The 15,808-nt window shown below is 41.9% G+C and overlaps 3 protein-coding genes across 6 annotated transcripts in view; 1 reads left to right on the top strand and 2 right to left on the bottom strand.

Moving 5' to 3' along the window:
* Positions 1 to 881: 881 nt before the first annotated feature.
* LOC129832284 (transmembrane protein 199-like) lies at positions 882 to 3,309 on the top strand. The gene is made up of 6 exons (XM_055896229.1): positions 882 to 1,474; positions 1,568 to 1,641; positions 1,738 to 1,827; positions 1,967 to 2,009; positions 2,140 to 2,252; positions 2,496 to 3,309. The coding sequence occupies exons 1-6, from the start codon at positions 1,291 to 1,293 to the stop codon at positions 2,589 to 2,591; spliced, it is 600 nt and encodes a 199-aa protein (XP_055752204.1). The 5' UTR covers positions 882 to 1,290; the 3' UTR covers positions 2,592 to 3,309.
* A 1,620-nt stretch (positions 3,310 to 4,929) lies between these two features.
* Positions 4,930 to 8,787, bottom strand: LOC129832285 (homeobox protein SEBOX-like). The gene is made up of 3 exons (XM_055896230.1): positions 8,403 to 8,787; positions 7,771 to 7,970; positions 4,930 to 7,663 (listed from the first exon to the last, which is right to left on the bottom strand). The coding sequence occupies exons 1-3, from the start codon at positions 8,509 to 8,511 to the stop codon at positions 7,037 to 7,039; spliced, it is 936 nt and encodes a 311-aa protein (XP_055752205.1). The 5' UTR covers positions 8,512 to 8,787; the 3' UTR covers positions 4,930 to 7,036.
* A 1,072-nt stretch (positions 8,788 to 9,859) lies between these two features.
* The window catches only part of LOC129832283 (smoothelin-like protein 2), a 21,451-nt gene continuing 15,502 nt past the window's right edge, over positions 9,860 to 15,808 (bottom strand). For 3 of the 4 annotated variants that reach the window (XM_055896226.1, XM_055896224.1, XM_055896227.1), the window contains exons 3-10: positions 14,511 to 14,592; positions 14,159 to 14,401; positions 13,982 to 14,044; positions 13,804 to 13,870; positions 13,520 to 13,663; positions 13,078 to 13,201; positions 11,756 to 11,907; positions 9,860 to 10,826 (exon numbers count right to left, since the gene is read on the bottom strand). In XM_055896226.1, the coding sequence (XP_055752201.1) occupies positions 10,700 to 10,826; positions 11,756 to 11,907; positions 13,078 to 13,201; positions 13,520 to 13,663; positions 13,804 to 13,870; positions 13,982 to 14,044; positions 14,159 to 14,401; positions 14,511 to 14,592 (1,002 nt within the window). In that variant the 3' untranslated portion in view covers positions 9,860 to 10,699. The remainder of the gene's footprint in view (positions 10,827 to 11,755; positions 11,908 to 13,077; positions 13,202 to 13,519; positions 13,664 to 13,803; positions 13,871 to 13,981; positions 14,045 to 14,158; positions 14,402 to 14,510; positions 14,593 to 15,808) is intronic. The other variant, XM_055896228.1, reaches the window with a different exon arrangement.

Genomic DNA, 15,808 nt, shown 5'->3' with positions numbered 1-15,808 from the left:
CAGGAAAATAACTACATTTCAGTAAAAATTGAAGACCTCCCAACTTATTAAACACATTATTTCGCTCTGGATAAGAGCGTCTGCTAAATGACTTAAATGTAAATGTAAATGTAAATTATTTGGAATGAAATTCCATATTGATTTTGTATTGATCAAACTTCTTTTCAACTAATTGATCTTGAAAGTGTTATTTATGTCACAAAATCCAACACTTCCAGAACGCCTTCACCTCTTTTATTACAGAGGACTGACTTTTTTTTCCCCAGATGAAGTCAAGAAAGGTCTTGTTGATCTCTTTACAGGTAGAGGGATTTACAAATAAAGATAATGAGGGGTACGTACACAAAACGAGACAGTCCCTCTGCTTCGGACAGAAGCACTCTCCCAAGTATAGAAAGATCCCTTTGTAGCCAATTATTAAATATATTCTTGGTTTTCTTAATTTTAGGAGAGAAATTCATATGTTGTCTGACTAAGTGTTTTTTTGACAAATGTATTGCTAAATATTTAACACAGTCCTTTACAGGAATATTTTCTATTTCTTTATCATCAGAGTCATATAAACATACGATTTCACATTTAGAAACGTTTTAATCCAGATGCAATAGAGAATGCAGTGATAGCATTAAGGGCATGGACGACCTGGTCTTTGTCTTTAAAAAAAAGAGTAGTACCATCAGCCAGTTGGGACATTCTGATTTCTCTGTTAAAAATGGATGAGCCATGTGGATTTACATTATTCAGAATATCTAGAGATAGAAGTTCCACTACCAAAAGGAATAAAAAGGGCGTACACTTCTGTTGATACTGAATATTTTGGATGTATTAAGGTTCAGTAACACAGTATTTAAAAAAACATGTTTTTTTTTGTTGAAGTAGCTACGTACGTCAGATCCTGTCACAAGGTGAACATAGATGCTTCAAAGACAGCTTTTTCTCTCCTGTCGTTACTAGTTAGTAAAATTAGCCAAACTCTCATCGTTATCGGACAATTTAAAATGGGTAGTTGATACAATGATTAGATTAATACTAAATGTATCCATTTGTGAAGAATTGAGAATGGATAATCTGTATAAACTGCCAACGTTTGCTCCTGGTCGTAGGTTTGCTAGCTAACGTGGTTAGCTATATTTGTAGCCAGAGCACTCTCTTCTTGTAGCTAGCTAGTTTAGCTGGCTAACTCTGCTCGGCCAGCTACGGGCGAACAACAACTAGCTAATCCAGCCACTTGTCAGCACAGTTCATTGTAACTAACTACGTAAGTCTGACAGTTAACGTTAGCTAAAGAGAATGGCGTCGTCATTTGTGATTGGAAACACATTTCGAGAGAGGGTAAGAGACTTGCTGGAGAAGGATGAGGCTTCAGTTTCAACAGAACTACAGAACGAATTGGAAGATATTCTTCAACAGGAGCAACCATCAACTCTGTCTTTTAGAACTGCAAGAAAACTTCATAAATGTCTGCTAGACAATGGTATGTAGTAACACAGTTGTATAAACATAGTTGCACAGGTCTTACATTTCACGGATTAAGTACTAGCCTATGTGTACTTTACCTTCCTCTCAGGTCAACCCTTCTACCTTAATGAGTTGTTGGAGGACAGCTCATTGCACCTGCCTAAGGTTGAAACGCCCCCCAGAGTAAGTGAGACCTCGATGTATGGTTATTCCTTCAACCCCTTAATTTGATGTCCGTCATGAGGACTACACTAAAGCATTACACCCTCTTTGTGACAGAACCCTGTGCTCGTGGCTCGTCTGGAGAGAATCAGAGCCAAGTTGGCCAATGAAGAATACAACAGGATCACACGGAATGTAAACACTCAGGTGAATTGCACAGTCCACACTCAGCATGTAGCCTACTGTACGTATTGGATTGATATATGGCAGCCAGCTTAAATATATGATAGTGTTTTGGTTGTTGTGGATTCATGCGAGAACTTCCCCCCCCCCCCCCCCCCCCCAGCAAATGAATCGTCGTGAGACATTGGCGGACTTTGGGAGAGAAGGTTGCTATGGGTTTCAAACGTTTGCATGCAATCAGTCTTTTAAGATTGTCACTATTGTCTCCATCTACCTTTTCCTCAATCCTCCCTCCTCTAATGCTGACGTGTATGTGTGTGTGTGGTCTGTCTCTAGTGCGCTCAGCCAAAGCTGCTGTTGTGACGGTCTTAAACTTCCTAGTGACAGTGGTGGCGACGTTCGCCTGCTCCTATCTCGGCAGTCAATACCTCTTCACAGAGACAGCGGCGGTAAGATTTCGTACAAAGATCCCTCACTCGTACAAGCTGGGCAAGCGTAAACCCTATTGCCTGACGAGATTAATAGTGTCACTTAAACCTCGATTGTGTGATAAGCGATGATTAAGCTAGTACTGCATTGTGTTGTAAATTAACAAAAATATTGTTTGAAAATGTAATCATGAAGAAAGCTACATTTCAAAACCCTGTTTAAGAATCAGTATCTTTGTTGACATGTTTGATTGTGTGTTTCAGAGGGTGATATCTGCAGTGATTGCTGCATCCGTAGTCGGCCTGGCAGAGCTGTATGTTCTGGTACGGACCATGGAGGGAGAGCTAGGAGAACCATAGCGCCAGTCAGTGTTCTTATCAACAAAACACATTGCTGGAGAACTATGCCCTTACCTGACCCACTAGTGGACTTCAAAACAGAAATCAAAGGGGTTACATTTACATTACATTTTAGTCATTTAGCAGATGCGCTTATCCAGAGTGACTTACAGGAGCAATTAGGGTTAAGTGCCTTGCTCAAGGTCACATCGACAGATTTTTCACCTAGTCAGCCCGGGGATTCGAACCAGCAACTCTTCGGATACTGGCCCAACATCTTAACCGCTAGGCTACCTGAGTGGAAGTCGATGTACAGCTTTGACTTAACCCCAAAACTAGTGATAAGAATTGTCCCACGTTATTCATGAATTGAAAACGGATTAGTGTGAGGATCTTGAATGTGACCCAGATGTAAAAGTTGTTTGTGCTTTACCATCGCTGCTCTATCATGATGACGTTGACTCCGTGTTTCCCAACTCATTTATTTACTAATGTGCACTAAACAAGTTGGGATATTTAGCTATTTATTTCCATCCATTTTGCTTTCATAGGGCCTGTTAAAATAACCCCATTTAAAAGAAAATGTAGGTTAATTTCCTACTAGGATGTATCAGGGATTTTTTTCATACAATAGTTTATTCATACTGTACTTTACACTCCTTCAGTGTGTTTCTGTGTAGTCAATATTGTTTGTTTGTCTACTCAATAAAATGAGCAGCTATGTAATTACAAACTCTAAGATCAGTTTGGTTCAATGTAAAAATATATATATATACATGCATACATACATACAGTACCAGTCCAAAGTTTGGACACACCTACTCATTCAAGGGTTTTTCTTTATTTTGACTGTTTTCTACATTGTAGAATAATAGTGAAGACATCAAAACTATGAAATTACACATATGGAATCATATAGTAACCAAAAAAGGGTTAAACAAATCAAAATACATTTTAGATTCTTCAAAGTAGTCATCAAGGCAATGGGTGGCTATTTGAAGAATCTCAAATATTAAATATTTTGATTTGTTTAACACTTTTTTTGGTTACTCCGTGATTCCATATGTGTTATTTAATAGTTTTGATGTCTTCACTATTATTATACAATGTAGAAAATAGTAAAAGTAAAAATGTGTGTGTACACAAACCCCCCTCTATGGTTAGGATTGAAGTTTTGAGCTGCTTCATAACAATTCTTGATAAGTCCCACTTGACCCTTACGTTGACCTTAGACCTGGTAATATTAGGGATATTCCATGTTCTATTGGAAATAAAACAGATTAAGTTGTTTTTGTCCATTGTACCTGTCCATTTACAGTAAATTGAGGCAAGTGGTAAACTTTGAGTATCAATTGTCTCACATCAGACTGAGTACAGTTAACACATTTACATTATGAAAGGGTTATCGCTTCTATTCATGCCAGTAGTAGCCTATACTTGGGCTAGAAAAACTCCCAGGCAGTGTCTTTGGAGAATATGGTTGTTTATGACTAGTGAAGTTATTATTCCAGCCAGCTCTCTAGCACACGGTTTCTCGAAGTCAGTCCTGGGGGGCCCACTGGGTGAACGTTTTTTTTTTTTCCCCCTGATTCAAATAATCAAAGCTTGATGATGAGTTGGTTATTTGAATCGGCTGTGTAGTACTAGGGCAAAAACCAAAAGGTGCACCCAGGGGAGGCCTCAGGACCGAGTTTGGGAAACCCCGTTCTAACATCCAGCTACCTGCTTCCAGATGTGGCAGACAGTATTGTCTTCAACTGCCGATCGGGACTTATCTGTTTCGAGGTGAATTTGAGAGCAAGATGGATTTTACAGGCCACAAACAAACATGCCAATTACAGTTATCCTGGGAGCTGTGTAGTACTTAAAAACGTTCCATTACAACACTTATCTCTTTTCATGATTCAAAACGATTTTAATACGATATCTGACTTTGGCTTGTGTTATGACTTTTCCCCCACCTATACTGTATCTCTGGACAATTTCCTTTCATATCAGTTGAAAGATTAAAGGATGTAACTACATCTGGAATACAAAAAGTATCTCAAAGATCTGAGATTTGACACCCAGATTAAGGGTTTATTGAAAGATTATTTGGTATTAAAGATGATTATGATATGGAGAGATCACTGTCCAGCAGGCTGGGGTGAACTGTCATAGTGCTCTTGTCATATCTTGACTGTATTACTCACATGTAATACTTCACTGGAGACCTTAAACCCAGCTAGAATTAAAGAGTTGGTAAGCTGATAGACGCTGAGCTTCAGTTTTAATTTATTTCTTATTATTCATTTTTTCTCTGTCCAACCCATATTATTGGGAAAAAAAATATTTCTGTCATGGTATCTTGCCACAAGAAATCATTTTAATCAGGATATTTTGAAAGATAATACTCACGAAAACATTAAATGTTGAATCAAATCCGCCGAGAATGAATAACAGACCAAATGATCTATGAGACCTGATTCTATGTCAGGTAGAATACTAATACATCAAAACAACTATGTAACGTTACAGTATGTAATGCATATGGGTCCTTTTGTACTCCACAGAAAGCTGCTTGAACATCAAAGACCCTACAAAATACTACGAGAGGGGTATCCTATAGGTAACCCTATCTCTGTAACTATATATAATATTATTTAACTGTTTAAAAAAGTTCATATTAAACTTCTAATCAATCATTACTATGGTGAAATAAATCTATTCCTCTTTGGATGAAGTAAACGATTATTACGATTATTCACAAGCTAATGAAAGACACAAGACATAAGATTCACACATTCAACAACAAAATAAAAACAAGCAAAATGATACAATTGGTCACAAATTCTGCCAATGTGGAGAGACAGACAACACACATACAGTGCCTTCAGAAAGTATTCACACCCCTTGATCTTTTCCACATTTTGTTGTGTTAAAGCCTACAAACAATACCCCATAATGTCAAAGTGGATTTAGGGTTTTTAGAAATTTGTACAAATTAATTAAAAATGAAAAGCTGTAATGTCTTGAGTCATTTAACCCCTTTGTTATGTATGGCAAGCCTAAACAAGTTCAGTAGTACAAATGTGCTTAACAGGTCACATAATAAGTTGCACGGACTCACTCTGTGTGCAATAATAGTGTTTAACATGATTTTTGAATGACTACCTCATCTCTGTACCCACCACATACACGTATCTGTAAGGTCCCTCAGTTGAGCAGTGAATTTCAAACACAGATTCAACCACAAAGACCAGGTAGGTTTTCCAATGCCTCGCAAAGAAGTGCACCTATTGGTAGATGGGTAAAGAATTTTAAAAAGCAGCCATTGAATATCGCTTTGAGCATGGTGAAGTTAATTACACTTTGGATTGTGTATCAATAGACCCAGTCACTACAAAGATACAGATGTCCTTCCTAACTGACTTACTGGAGAGGAAAGAAACTGCTCAGGGATTTCACCATGAAGCCAATGGTGACTTTAAAGCAGTTACAGAGTTTAATGGCTGTGATAGGAGAAAACTGATGATGGATCAACAACATTGTAGTTGGTCCACAATGCAGTGAATACAGTGAAAAGAAGGAAGCCAGTACATAATACAAATATTTCAAAACATGCATTTGTTTGCAATAAGGCACTAAAGTAAAACTGCACAAAATGTGGCAAAGAAATATACTTTATGTCCTGAATAGAAAGTGTTATGTTTGGGGCAAATCCAACACAACACATCACTCGGTTCCACTCTTCATATTTTGAAGCATAGTGATGGCTTCATCATGTTATGGGTATGCTTGTCATCGGCAAGGACCAGGGAGTTTTATTTAGGATAAAAAGAAACAGAATCGAGTTAAGCACAGACAAAATCCTGAAGGAAAACCTGGTTCAGTCTGCTTTCCAACATGTTGGAACATGTGAATGTTCCTGAATGGCGTAGTTACAGTTTTGACTTAAATCGTCTTGAAAATCTATGGCAAGACTTGAAAATGGCTGTCTAGCAATGATCAACAACCAATTTAACAGAGCTTAAAGAATTTTTTAAAGAATAATGTGCAAATATTGTACCATCCAGTTGTGCAAAACTCAGAGACTTAACCAGAAAGACAGCTGTAATCCCTGCCAAAGGCGAGTCTAACATACAGTATTTTGACTCAAGGATTTGTGAATACTCATGTAAATGTTATATTCTGTATTTCATTTTCAATAAAATTGCTAAAATGTCTAAAAACATGTTTTCACTTTGTCATTGTGGGGTATCGTGTGTCGATGGATGAGAAAAATAATATTTAATCCATTTTGAATTCAGGCTGAAAGACAAAATGTTGAAAAAGTCAAGGGGTGTGAATACTTTCTGAAGGTACTGTATTGGGTAAGTGTTATAGCCTAGTGGTCCTACATCTGTTTGTGTTGTCTTGCCAACTCATGGCAAGACAGCACCACCAGAGCTGAGACAACCAGGCTATAGGTACGCAGGGACAGAACATTAGAACTCCAGGAAGTTGGTGACAATAGCAGCATTATAGATCAGGTCTGAGATGTATCCGATGGAGGTCTGGGGGCCCACCTGAGGATGATGAACCTGTCCTTGAGTCGCATCCCAGTACATCTGCTGTGGATGGGAGGGGACAACCTGGTCCACTGAGGTTTGGTGACCATATCTGGCCTGTGACCCAGCTAGAGTCTGTAGATTAAAGTTCCTATACCCTGAGGTGCCCACGCAGGGCTGGTTGAACCCATCCCGGTATGGCCGCGAGGAGTGTGCTTGCCTTCCAATGGGTGCAGCTGTAGTAGCAAGAGATTCCAGGTGAGATCGGCGGTCTTCCTCCCACAGCAGGGATTCTGCCAGGTTTGGGGAGACGGGTGTAGGCTGATGAGACACAGGGTTGCTGTAGAGACGGATCCAGTCGGAGTAGAACTGCTGACCATCGTCACACTGAATCTGGTCTGGTCGGAACATCTCCCCCATTGTGGTTGGAGTGAAGGAGGGACCAGGGGAGGGAACCACTGGGAGAGGTTGGCATGTTGCACCTCCTCTTCCAGAAGTAGGCTTTGTTGATTTGTTGAGTCTTCCACTCTTGATACTTCTTGCCCGCCTGTTTTGGAACCACACCTATGAACAATGAGTAGAGTCAGGTAAATATGTTGTTCTAGCCTAAATGCATAGATATATACAGAAAGTGTAAATAACTAACTTGTAGTTATAATCACTGCACAAACCTGTATCTTGCTTTCAGGTAGATGCGTATGTGCGGCCAAGCGTTCACGGAGAGTGATGTCTGGGTACGGCGTCAGAGCGAAAGCTTGTTCCAACTCAGACAATTGTGCGCGGCTGAAGATGGTTCTTTTGCGCTTCCTTTGGCCCTCTGTACACACGCTTCTCTCAGGTTCAGGTGATGAAAGTCCATTGTCATTCCTCACTTAACAACAACAAAAACAAAAAATGTGAGAAATTAAAATTTGGCCAAACATATGGTTCGTAGATGATTATTTAAGTAGTCCAAAATACCTGTATAGCGTTAAAAAATTATTCAAGACAATTATTAAACGAAATGTACCGTATGTTTTCGTTTTCTTTTCATCTGCATTCCTGTTTATATCAATTGATATCTTTCTATATATTATGACTTTGTTTTTGTTTGTTTCTTTGTGCTCTATTTATTTTAGGCAAAATCTAGACAGAATATTGACAATTTAATTAATAAATGCTATTCATAATAAAATAATCCTAGAGGAAACTATAAAAGTCAATAAACAAATATAACTGTCACTATTGTAACATATTTTTTTTTACGTTGATGGTAAGCTTTTACGAATAGGCCCACAGCCTGAACATTTGAAAAACTATTTACATAGCCTACCTTTACATTGACCTTGGTCTCCAAAATGTGCTGTAAAATCCATCTCTTTCTGGTCAGTCAGTCTGTGTGCAGTGAATTCATGATTGATGAAGAGAGACATAATTCTACAGCTCGGTCTGTTGATACGTAAATGATGCGCTCAGTCCTGGGTAGCGGTGCCCTCTTATAGCGGGAACTCACATCTCAATCCCATACCGCCCACGGTCCACTCCAAATTAATCTGGGCACGTTCAGGTGTTATAGGCCTATAGTGGAGCCTAGTGCCCACCTCTCTAATCCTGAATTGCAGATGGTGACGTTGCCACGAATTGACAAGAAACAGATGAAAGCAGCAATGGTGTATAAACCCGCTGTTTCCGCTGTTGCTATTGTCTGACACTCCCTGTGTCAGACTGTCAGATCTCGTCCCGGGGCAATCGACTGCAAAGAGGAACCCCGTGGAGGTTAGAGCGCAGGGCAGGCAGACCTTGTTGGACGCACAAAGTAGAGTCAATCTACATAGGCCTAATGTATCCTACCATGTTCACTGCGAGAGTCATATTTGTTATTTAGCCCTCTATTTGCTGTTAGGATGAACGAAAAGTAAACTATAGCCTAACTATTATTTTATACAGGAAAAAGCCTAGCAACTTCAAAGGCTGGTTTCACACTTTCTCTTCCTGTGTATTGAAGTCAATTAGCCTAGTGATCGATTTCCATTCCCATGAACAGCCGTTCAACTTCCGAGAAAAGCTCTAAATATATCAATTTACACAAATCCTAAAATGTTCATTTCTGAACGAAGCTGGAATGGTTTAGAGGAATATACATTGTACAAAAACCAACTCCATATCTTCTTTTTTAATGAGTCAATTAGTAATGATTTCAATTGACATATATATATATATATTAAATAGGGCTGTCAAACAATAAAAAAATGTAATCAAGTCAATTGCAGGATTTGTCGATTAATCAGATTAATCACAAATGCTAATTTGTTTAATTGGAGCTCTAATTTAAGATTTTTTTTTTACAGGGCAAAAAGTGGCTGAACTAACGTTGTTACCAAGTCATTTCAAACCAAAAAATCTGTGATGATATTGTGCAAAACTGACTGGATTGGCAAGAAGTCATCAATGTAAGGGCTTTTCATATTTTTTTCCACCTAACTTTTCACCTAAATCCAACAAATGGTGAAATGAGTTCATGTTGAGTTCACGTTGAATTCACGTTAGTTGACCATTTTAAGGTCTTGATTTTGTCCAAAGTAATGGTATTCAAAATCTGGTAACTTGATAAAGCACACTTTCTTTAGCCTGTATAGATTATGTATTTTGGATGTTTTCAGACGATTAATCACGATACATTTTTTTTTTTGTGCACTAAAATTACAAAAAGTTAACTCAAGTTAATCAATTAACTGACAGCTCTACTATGAAATTATGACATAAAAAAACAAAACAAAGGTGTGTGTGAAACAAGTAACAATTTATTCAGGATTTCTTTGTCTTTTTTTTTTGTCTATGAATATAAAATTAAAACCACAACCATAGCAATAACACTATGAACATAGGCCGTTTTACATTTGCATCTCGTGGGTACATATGTGCAGTTAATCTTTGCACTTCTAGCTCGTTAAATAGCATACCCTTCAACTTGAGTGTACTTTGGTTCCTCTGTTCGGCTGATGTAAAGGCACACTTTGGTATAGCTTTTCTATTGTGCTGCAATGCAAGGCCTTTTGTAGACACATTCGGGTCTGAGAAAACCACAGTGGAACAATAAAGTAAATGAGGCCTGAACAAATGCAACTCTAGAAGGAACCAAATGATGATAACATGGTATGTAGACTGATCCACAGTGTCAATCCTCTGGATCCTTAGTCCTTTGTCCTTGGTCCAGTGTTATAGGCCTACTGTTCAAGTCCTCTTGCAGCTTCTTCAAAGGGACTAGGTTTTCTCCCCAGCAAAGAGTTCATTCCGCAACCTGTCCCATTCTCTCAAACAGCAACTGTGCCAATATAAGCCTTAAACATGGTCGGTCACCAAAAAAAAGGGAGAAAGATCCTTCCTCTCTCTCTGAAACATAACACAGAACTTTCAGGGAATCCCCACCCAGCCACACTGAGCACTCAACATGGCAGAGTGAAACATTTCTCAAACTGGAGAAATACATGTAATAATCTGTCCATTACAGCAGGGGGAAGTGTCGTCTCTCAGTGTGCATTGCTGCTGTCCCTGAAGGCAAGAGAGTGGTGGTAGTGGTGGTGGGGCGGTGATGTCGTCGAGTAGCTGCCAGTTCCTCGTTCATCACTCAAACTTGCGCAGGTGGTTGTACATGGACTGGACGTAGGTAAAGACACACATGGGGTCCGGCTTGCGCCCCATCACCATCATATCGTCCACCTCGATGAGCCGGTCACAGCCCGCCTTCTCCCTGAATCAGACAGAGGGCATGGCACAAGTCAGGAGGAGACCAGGACGATCAATGTCATTCCTTAGTTAAAGGGGCTGATCGTTCATTAGCCTGATCCCAGATCTGTTTGAACTGTTTCCCCCAACTCATATCTATGATAATTCGGTGTGGTTGGTAAGACAAGACAAACAGACCCGGGATCAGGCAAATAGATCACATGGAACTATGTTGACTAATTTGGGGTATTGTACAAAAGCTCATGTGTTAGAACTCTCTCTGTATGTGGCTAGAGGCACACATGGTTCTGATCTATATTTTGTCTGTGTTCTGCATGTATCCACGTGTCAGCAGGACTACGGGACGCTGTGCTGCAGCAGCGGTGTTCTCGGTAGTGAGGTCAGGCTGGAGGAATGTGAGGGGAGGCGGATGGAAGCAGAGCAGAGGGAAGAGGCGGTTACTGCGGGGACCGAGGAGAGGGTATTCTCTGGCAGCGGCTGCCTCGCTGGCTTAACGTGTGGGCTGGAGACACTCGTTACCAAGATGCAACAGAAACATTGTAAGGTCATCTCAGTGCTACAATGTTCTATGTATGAACGCTATTAATGGAATCTGAAGGTGATTCCGTTAATGTTATTTCTACTTGTATGGTGGCCAGGGACACTGTGACTCTAAATGTATCTACACAGGTAACTTGGGATTGCCTTCATATCAAGCACAGCATTGTAGTGTCCATAGCTTGACCAAACCAAGAGGAGAGCGACATTGGAAATGCAAGTGAATAGGCCCGATACATAAAACATTGTCCCACTGAGATGATCTTACAATGTTCCTACACAATGAATGGATGATTCGTTCCAACATGATTCAAGACAGAAGTGCATGGTGTGTGTATAATGCTCAGAAATACAGAACGTATACATAACGTGTATTACAATGTAAAAGTCACTTACTCTGCTGTCCCGAAGGCCAGCTCAAAGTTGTGTTTGCGGTCAGCAGGCATCAGCACGTTGTAGTCAAACTCAGTGGGGAAGAAGGAATGGACCAGGGCACAGAAGGCCATGCCGTCACTCCAACTGGACGAGAAGTTCTGGATGTCTATGTTCTGGGGACGGCGAAACAGAGTTAGGAGTGTGTGGTTGTGTGTGTGTGCGCGCGTGTGTGTGTGTGTGTGTCTGGACTGTAAATGTCTCTGAGTGTGTGTGGTGTATTTGCACATATGTTTAGTGGTGGAATACGGAGATACTATAAAAGAGGCATAAGAATAAACCATACATACAAAAAGAAAAAGATAAAAATGATTGGCTACCTATTCTAACTTTATGAAGTGACCTCTCCTAGGTTTCTCTGTCGGTCCAACTGTCATAATGTGGAAAACAGAAGAGGAATCCTGAATGGTTCTTTATCCTCAATTCCTCTACCTGCGTCTCTCTCTCTTTCTCTCCAATTGGACATGATTTCAGAACTGTGTAATTTCACGTTTTTTGTGTCCTTAGCCTAGCCTATAAAAACCTCAGCGTGTCAGTGGGAAAATACAACTTGTCATGCTTGTTGAGCGCCAGTCAGGTCTCTAATTTGAGTGTGAGGAGGAGCTGCCTGGGGGAATCGGCCGGGGCTGTTTGCTCTGCGGGGACGGCCTTGGCCCGTGACAGCTCTCTGTTTAACCAGAGCCACATGGACAGACTGGCACAGCTGCTGCTGCAGAGTGAAGCCAACAGCCCTAGCAATGAGCCGTAACTCAAACACTCACACATGCAGACACGGATATGCATGTTCACACACACACACACACACACACACACACACACACACACACACACACACACACACACACACACACACACACACACACACACACACACACACACACACACACACACACACACACACACACACACACACACACACACACACACAATATACTACAATAATACGCTTAGTTCAGTATGCAGCATAACCATGGCAAGTTGCTTCTCATCAACACTTCAACGCTCCGCTATGTGCTAATGGTTTAACCCATGGAGAAACCAGGAGAGTTATTTTAAAGCCCTCTTCAGGAGCTAGCAAAAATGACAAAAGACTGCTCCTGTGTAGTGGATCCATTTCAGGTGACCAGATGACAGTTCCATATTCATCATCTTTGTTACTGGCTGCTACAGAGGTGTATTCAACGGGTGGACCTGATCCTAGATCAGCCTCTACTCTGAGGTGGTTTGTGAATACGGCCCAGGACTCTGTTCCGGTGTGTAGCTGTGTTCTGTCACCACAGTCTCACCTGGTATCCTATGGTTTTGGAGCGGCACCACTCCAGAAGAATCTGCTTGATACTGCTGGCGCTGGACACACCAAAGCTCTGAGAACGCTTCAGCTTGGGCTTGGAGTCCATGGGCTTGGGCCTACTGAGAGGAGGGGGGACAGGGGTCAACAAGATGAGCCAGCAAACATGACAGAGGTCGTGTCCCTATTCTCTCCTGAAGTGTACACTTGCACACTCCCCGTGGTTGAGTGGTGTTTTTCCACCATTGTTAAATTCGAGAGAGAGAGAGAGAGAGAGAGAGAGAGAGTGCAAGTGTAGAGAATTGTGACGCACCCGAAGTATGAGTTAAGAATTACCCAGAAGAAAGGAGGGATAATATAAGGGAAAAGGAGAGGACATATCAGTTTAGGGATGGATGGCATAGAAAGAGAGATGATGGTGGCAGGAGAGACGGTGGTACCTGCTGGCTTCAGAATCCAGCTTTTCAAAGATGGACCGGCGGGCCTGAGCACCAAGGTTGCGCGGCAATGTCTGTGACCTCACCAGCTCCCGCCTCCGCTCAACTCCCCTGCCAAAGGGCATGTCCCCGCTCACATCTTCCACCCTGCGGGACGGAGAACAGAGGAGTGTCACACATCTTGGGCCACAATGAGGCCATTCGAAATGGCAAGTGGGTTAGGGCATGTTGGTTAAAGCATGGACTATCTCAATTCTCTAGGACTGAGTAAAGAATAGTTCACTCACCGGTCTGTGTTGTGTTGGATGAGGCCAGAGTAAGTCACTGACTTCGGAGGAGCGGACAAGGACTTTTCTGCAAATGACAAATCAATGAACAGATAAGGAAACGGTGGGAATAAAACATTGTGTGAGTCTGGTATGTTCCAGTTCTAGTAACAGGCGTGACTTGATAGATCCCTCTTACCTGACAGTCGAGGAGAGCCCAGACCTCGGCTGAGACTGGGGGTCCATGTCTTCATAGAAGACACTAAACAGCAAAAAGACAAAGAGTGTTTCAAAGGATATTATGGCTTACGGATCAGAAGAACCAGAGAAAGATATGGAAGTCAAGAGCTTTTAGCTGATGTCTGGTGCCTCTTACCTGGTTGAATGGGGGATTCTGGGATGGCTTGAGGCTGGTTGTTGTCAGTAGGCTCTGACACAGGCGAGGGCTGAGAGCGTATGGGACTGGTGGGAGATTCGCTCTTCATAACTGAGGGGTCAGACGTTTTGGTTGTGGCTCGGATGGGTAGGTGGGGCATCCGCATGGCAACAGGGGCCGTGTTTTCATACGGGACGTTGTTATTGGCTGGCGAGCTTTTTCCATGTGACACTGTCGAGTTTTCTGATTGGACAAGCATTGAGAAAATAAATCCCCTCATACAGTACATGGTTGGTAAGTTTGGCTGTATTTCTACTGTAGCTGAGATGGTAGAGAATATAGCAGGCATTACCTGGGTCAGTAGAGTGTCCATTGTCCAGTCCAGGGGATACAGGGGCTGGATCCACCTCTATTGGCTCCTCACGTTCAATACTCTACAGGACACAGAGAGAGAATCACATGAACACCCCAACCCAGACTACTCAGGTGTCACAGTATCTTCTATTTTGATGACAGGCCCTTTAAAACACGTGAACAACGTTTGGATGCCAAAATATGCATGTTATCCGAGACATGATCAGATCAAGTCATTTCAAAGTGCTGACATGTTTCAAGTTCCAATTCATGGCATCCATGGCCAAGGAACATTCTTGTTCCGTATTTATCTTGTACAATCCCCCTACAACGTTACTACCGCACCAGATCTATTACTTTCATTAGTATGTGACTGGCGCTCAGTACACGGTGTGCCTGACTAACCAGCCAATCCACAGAGGAGCCTTTCAGGAAGACAACCAGGAAGTGACTGAGGGCTGTGTGATTTGTCTGTGGAGGATGTGTAATGTTTCTGACTTGCTCTTTCTTGCCCTTTCTCGCTCTCACACATACTCACACATGCATGTATGCACGTAAGCACGCACACCCACACTAACACATGCGCACACACACATACAATACAAGTTATTATATACAGTTATTATCAAAGAAAGGGTGCATTCCTCCCAGTGAAAATAAAGTCAGTAATTGAGCTGTAGGGGAGAGAGGAGCCAGGTGACCTCAGCAGAGAGGAATGCTGTTGCTGCTGGGTTGTGTGTGTGTGTGTGTGTGTGTGTGTGTGTGTGTGTGTGTGTGTGTGTGTGTGTGTGTGTGTGTGTGTGTGTGTGTGTGTGTGTGTGTGTGTGTGTGTGTGTGTGTGTGTGTGTGTGTGTGTGTGTGTGTGTGTGTGTGTGTGCGTGTGCGTGCGCGTGCGCGTGCGTGCGTGTGCGTGTGTGTGTGTGTGTGTGTGTGTGTGTTGCTGCATTAGGAGGGCCGAAGGGAGCTGGGAACAGCTGGCTGTCCCACTGGGAGAAGGTGATGGAGGGAGACAAATTTCCCCCACTCAACCATGGAAGCCACTGAGCCCTGATCAACCCTGATGCTCTGGCGGTGTGTCCCAGCCATGAAAACTTGCTGTACTAAGCCACGCTTCTCCTCCTGTCTGAATGGGCCACCAGACATGTGTGTGAGACTGTGGTGCTCTGGGCCTGAAGATACAAGTAGGCAGATCTATTAGGATAACAACGATCGAACGTAGAGGGTACCCTCGGATTTATCTGATTTCGGACCAAAGTTAACGTCATATAATTCTGCAGCTGAATTTTATGGACAACA

Source organism: Salvelinus fontinalis, chromosome 33 (assembly GCF_029448725.1).
Source record: "Salvelinus fontinalis isolate EN_2023a chromosome 33, ASM2944872v1, whole genome shotgun sequence".
Classification (NCBI taxonomy): domain Eukaryota; kingdom Metazoa; phylum Chordata; class Actinopteri; order Salmoniformes; family Salmonidae; genus Salvelinus; species Salvelinus fontinalis.
Note: the sequence above shows the minus strand (reverse complement) of the source record. Positions and strands in the feature narration are given on the sequence as shown.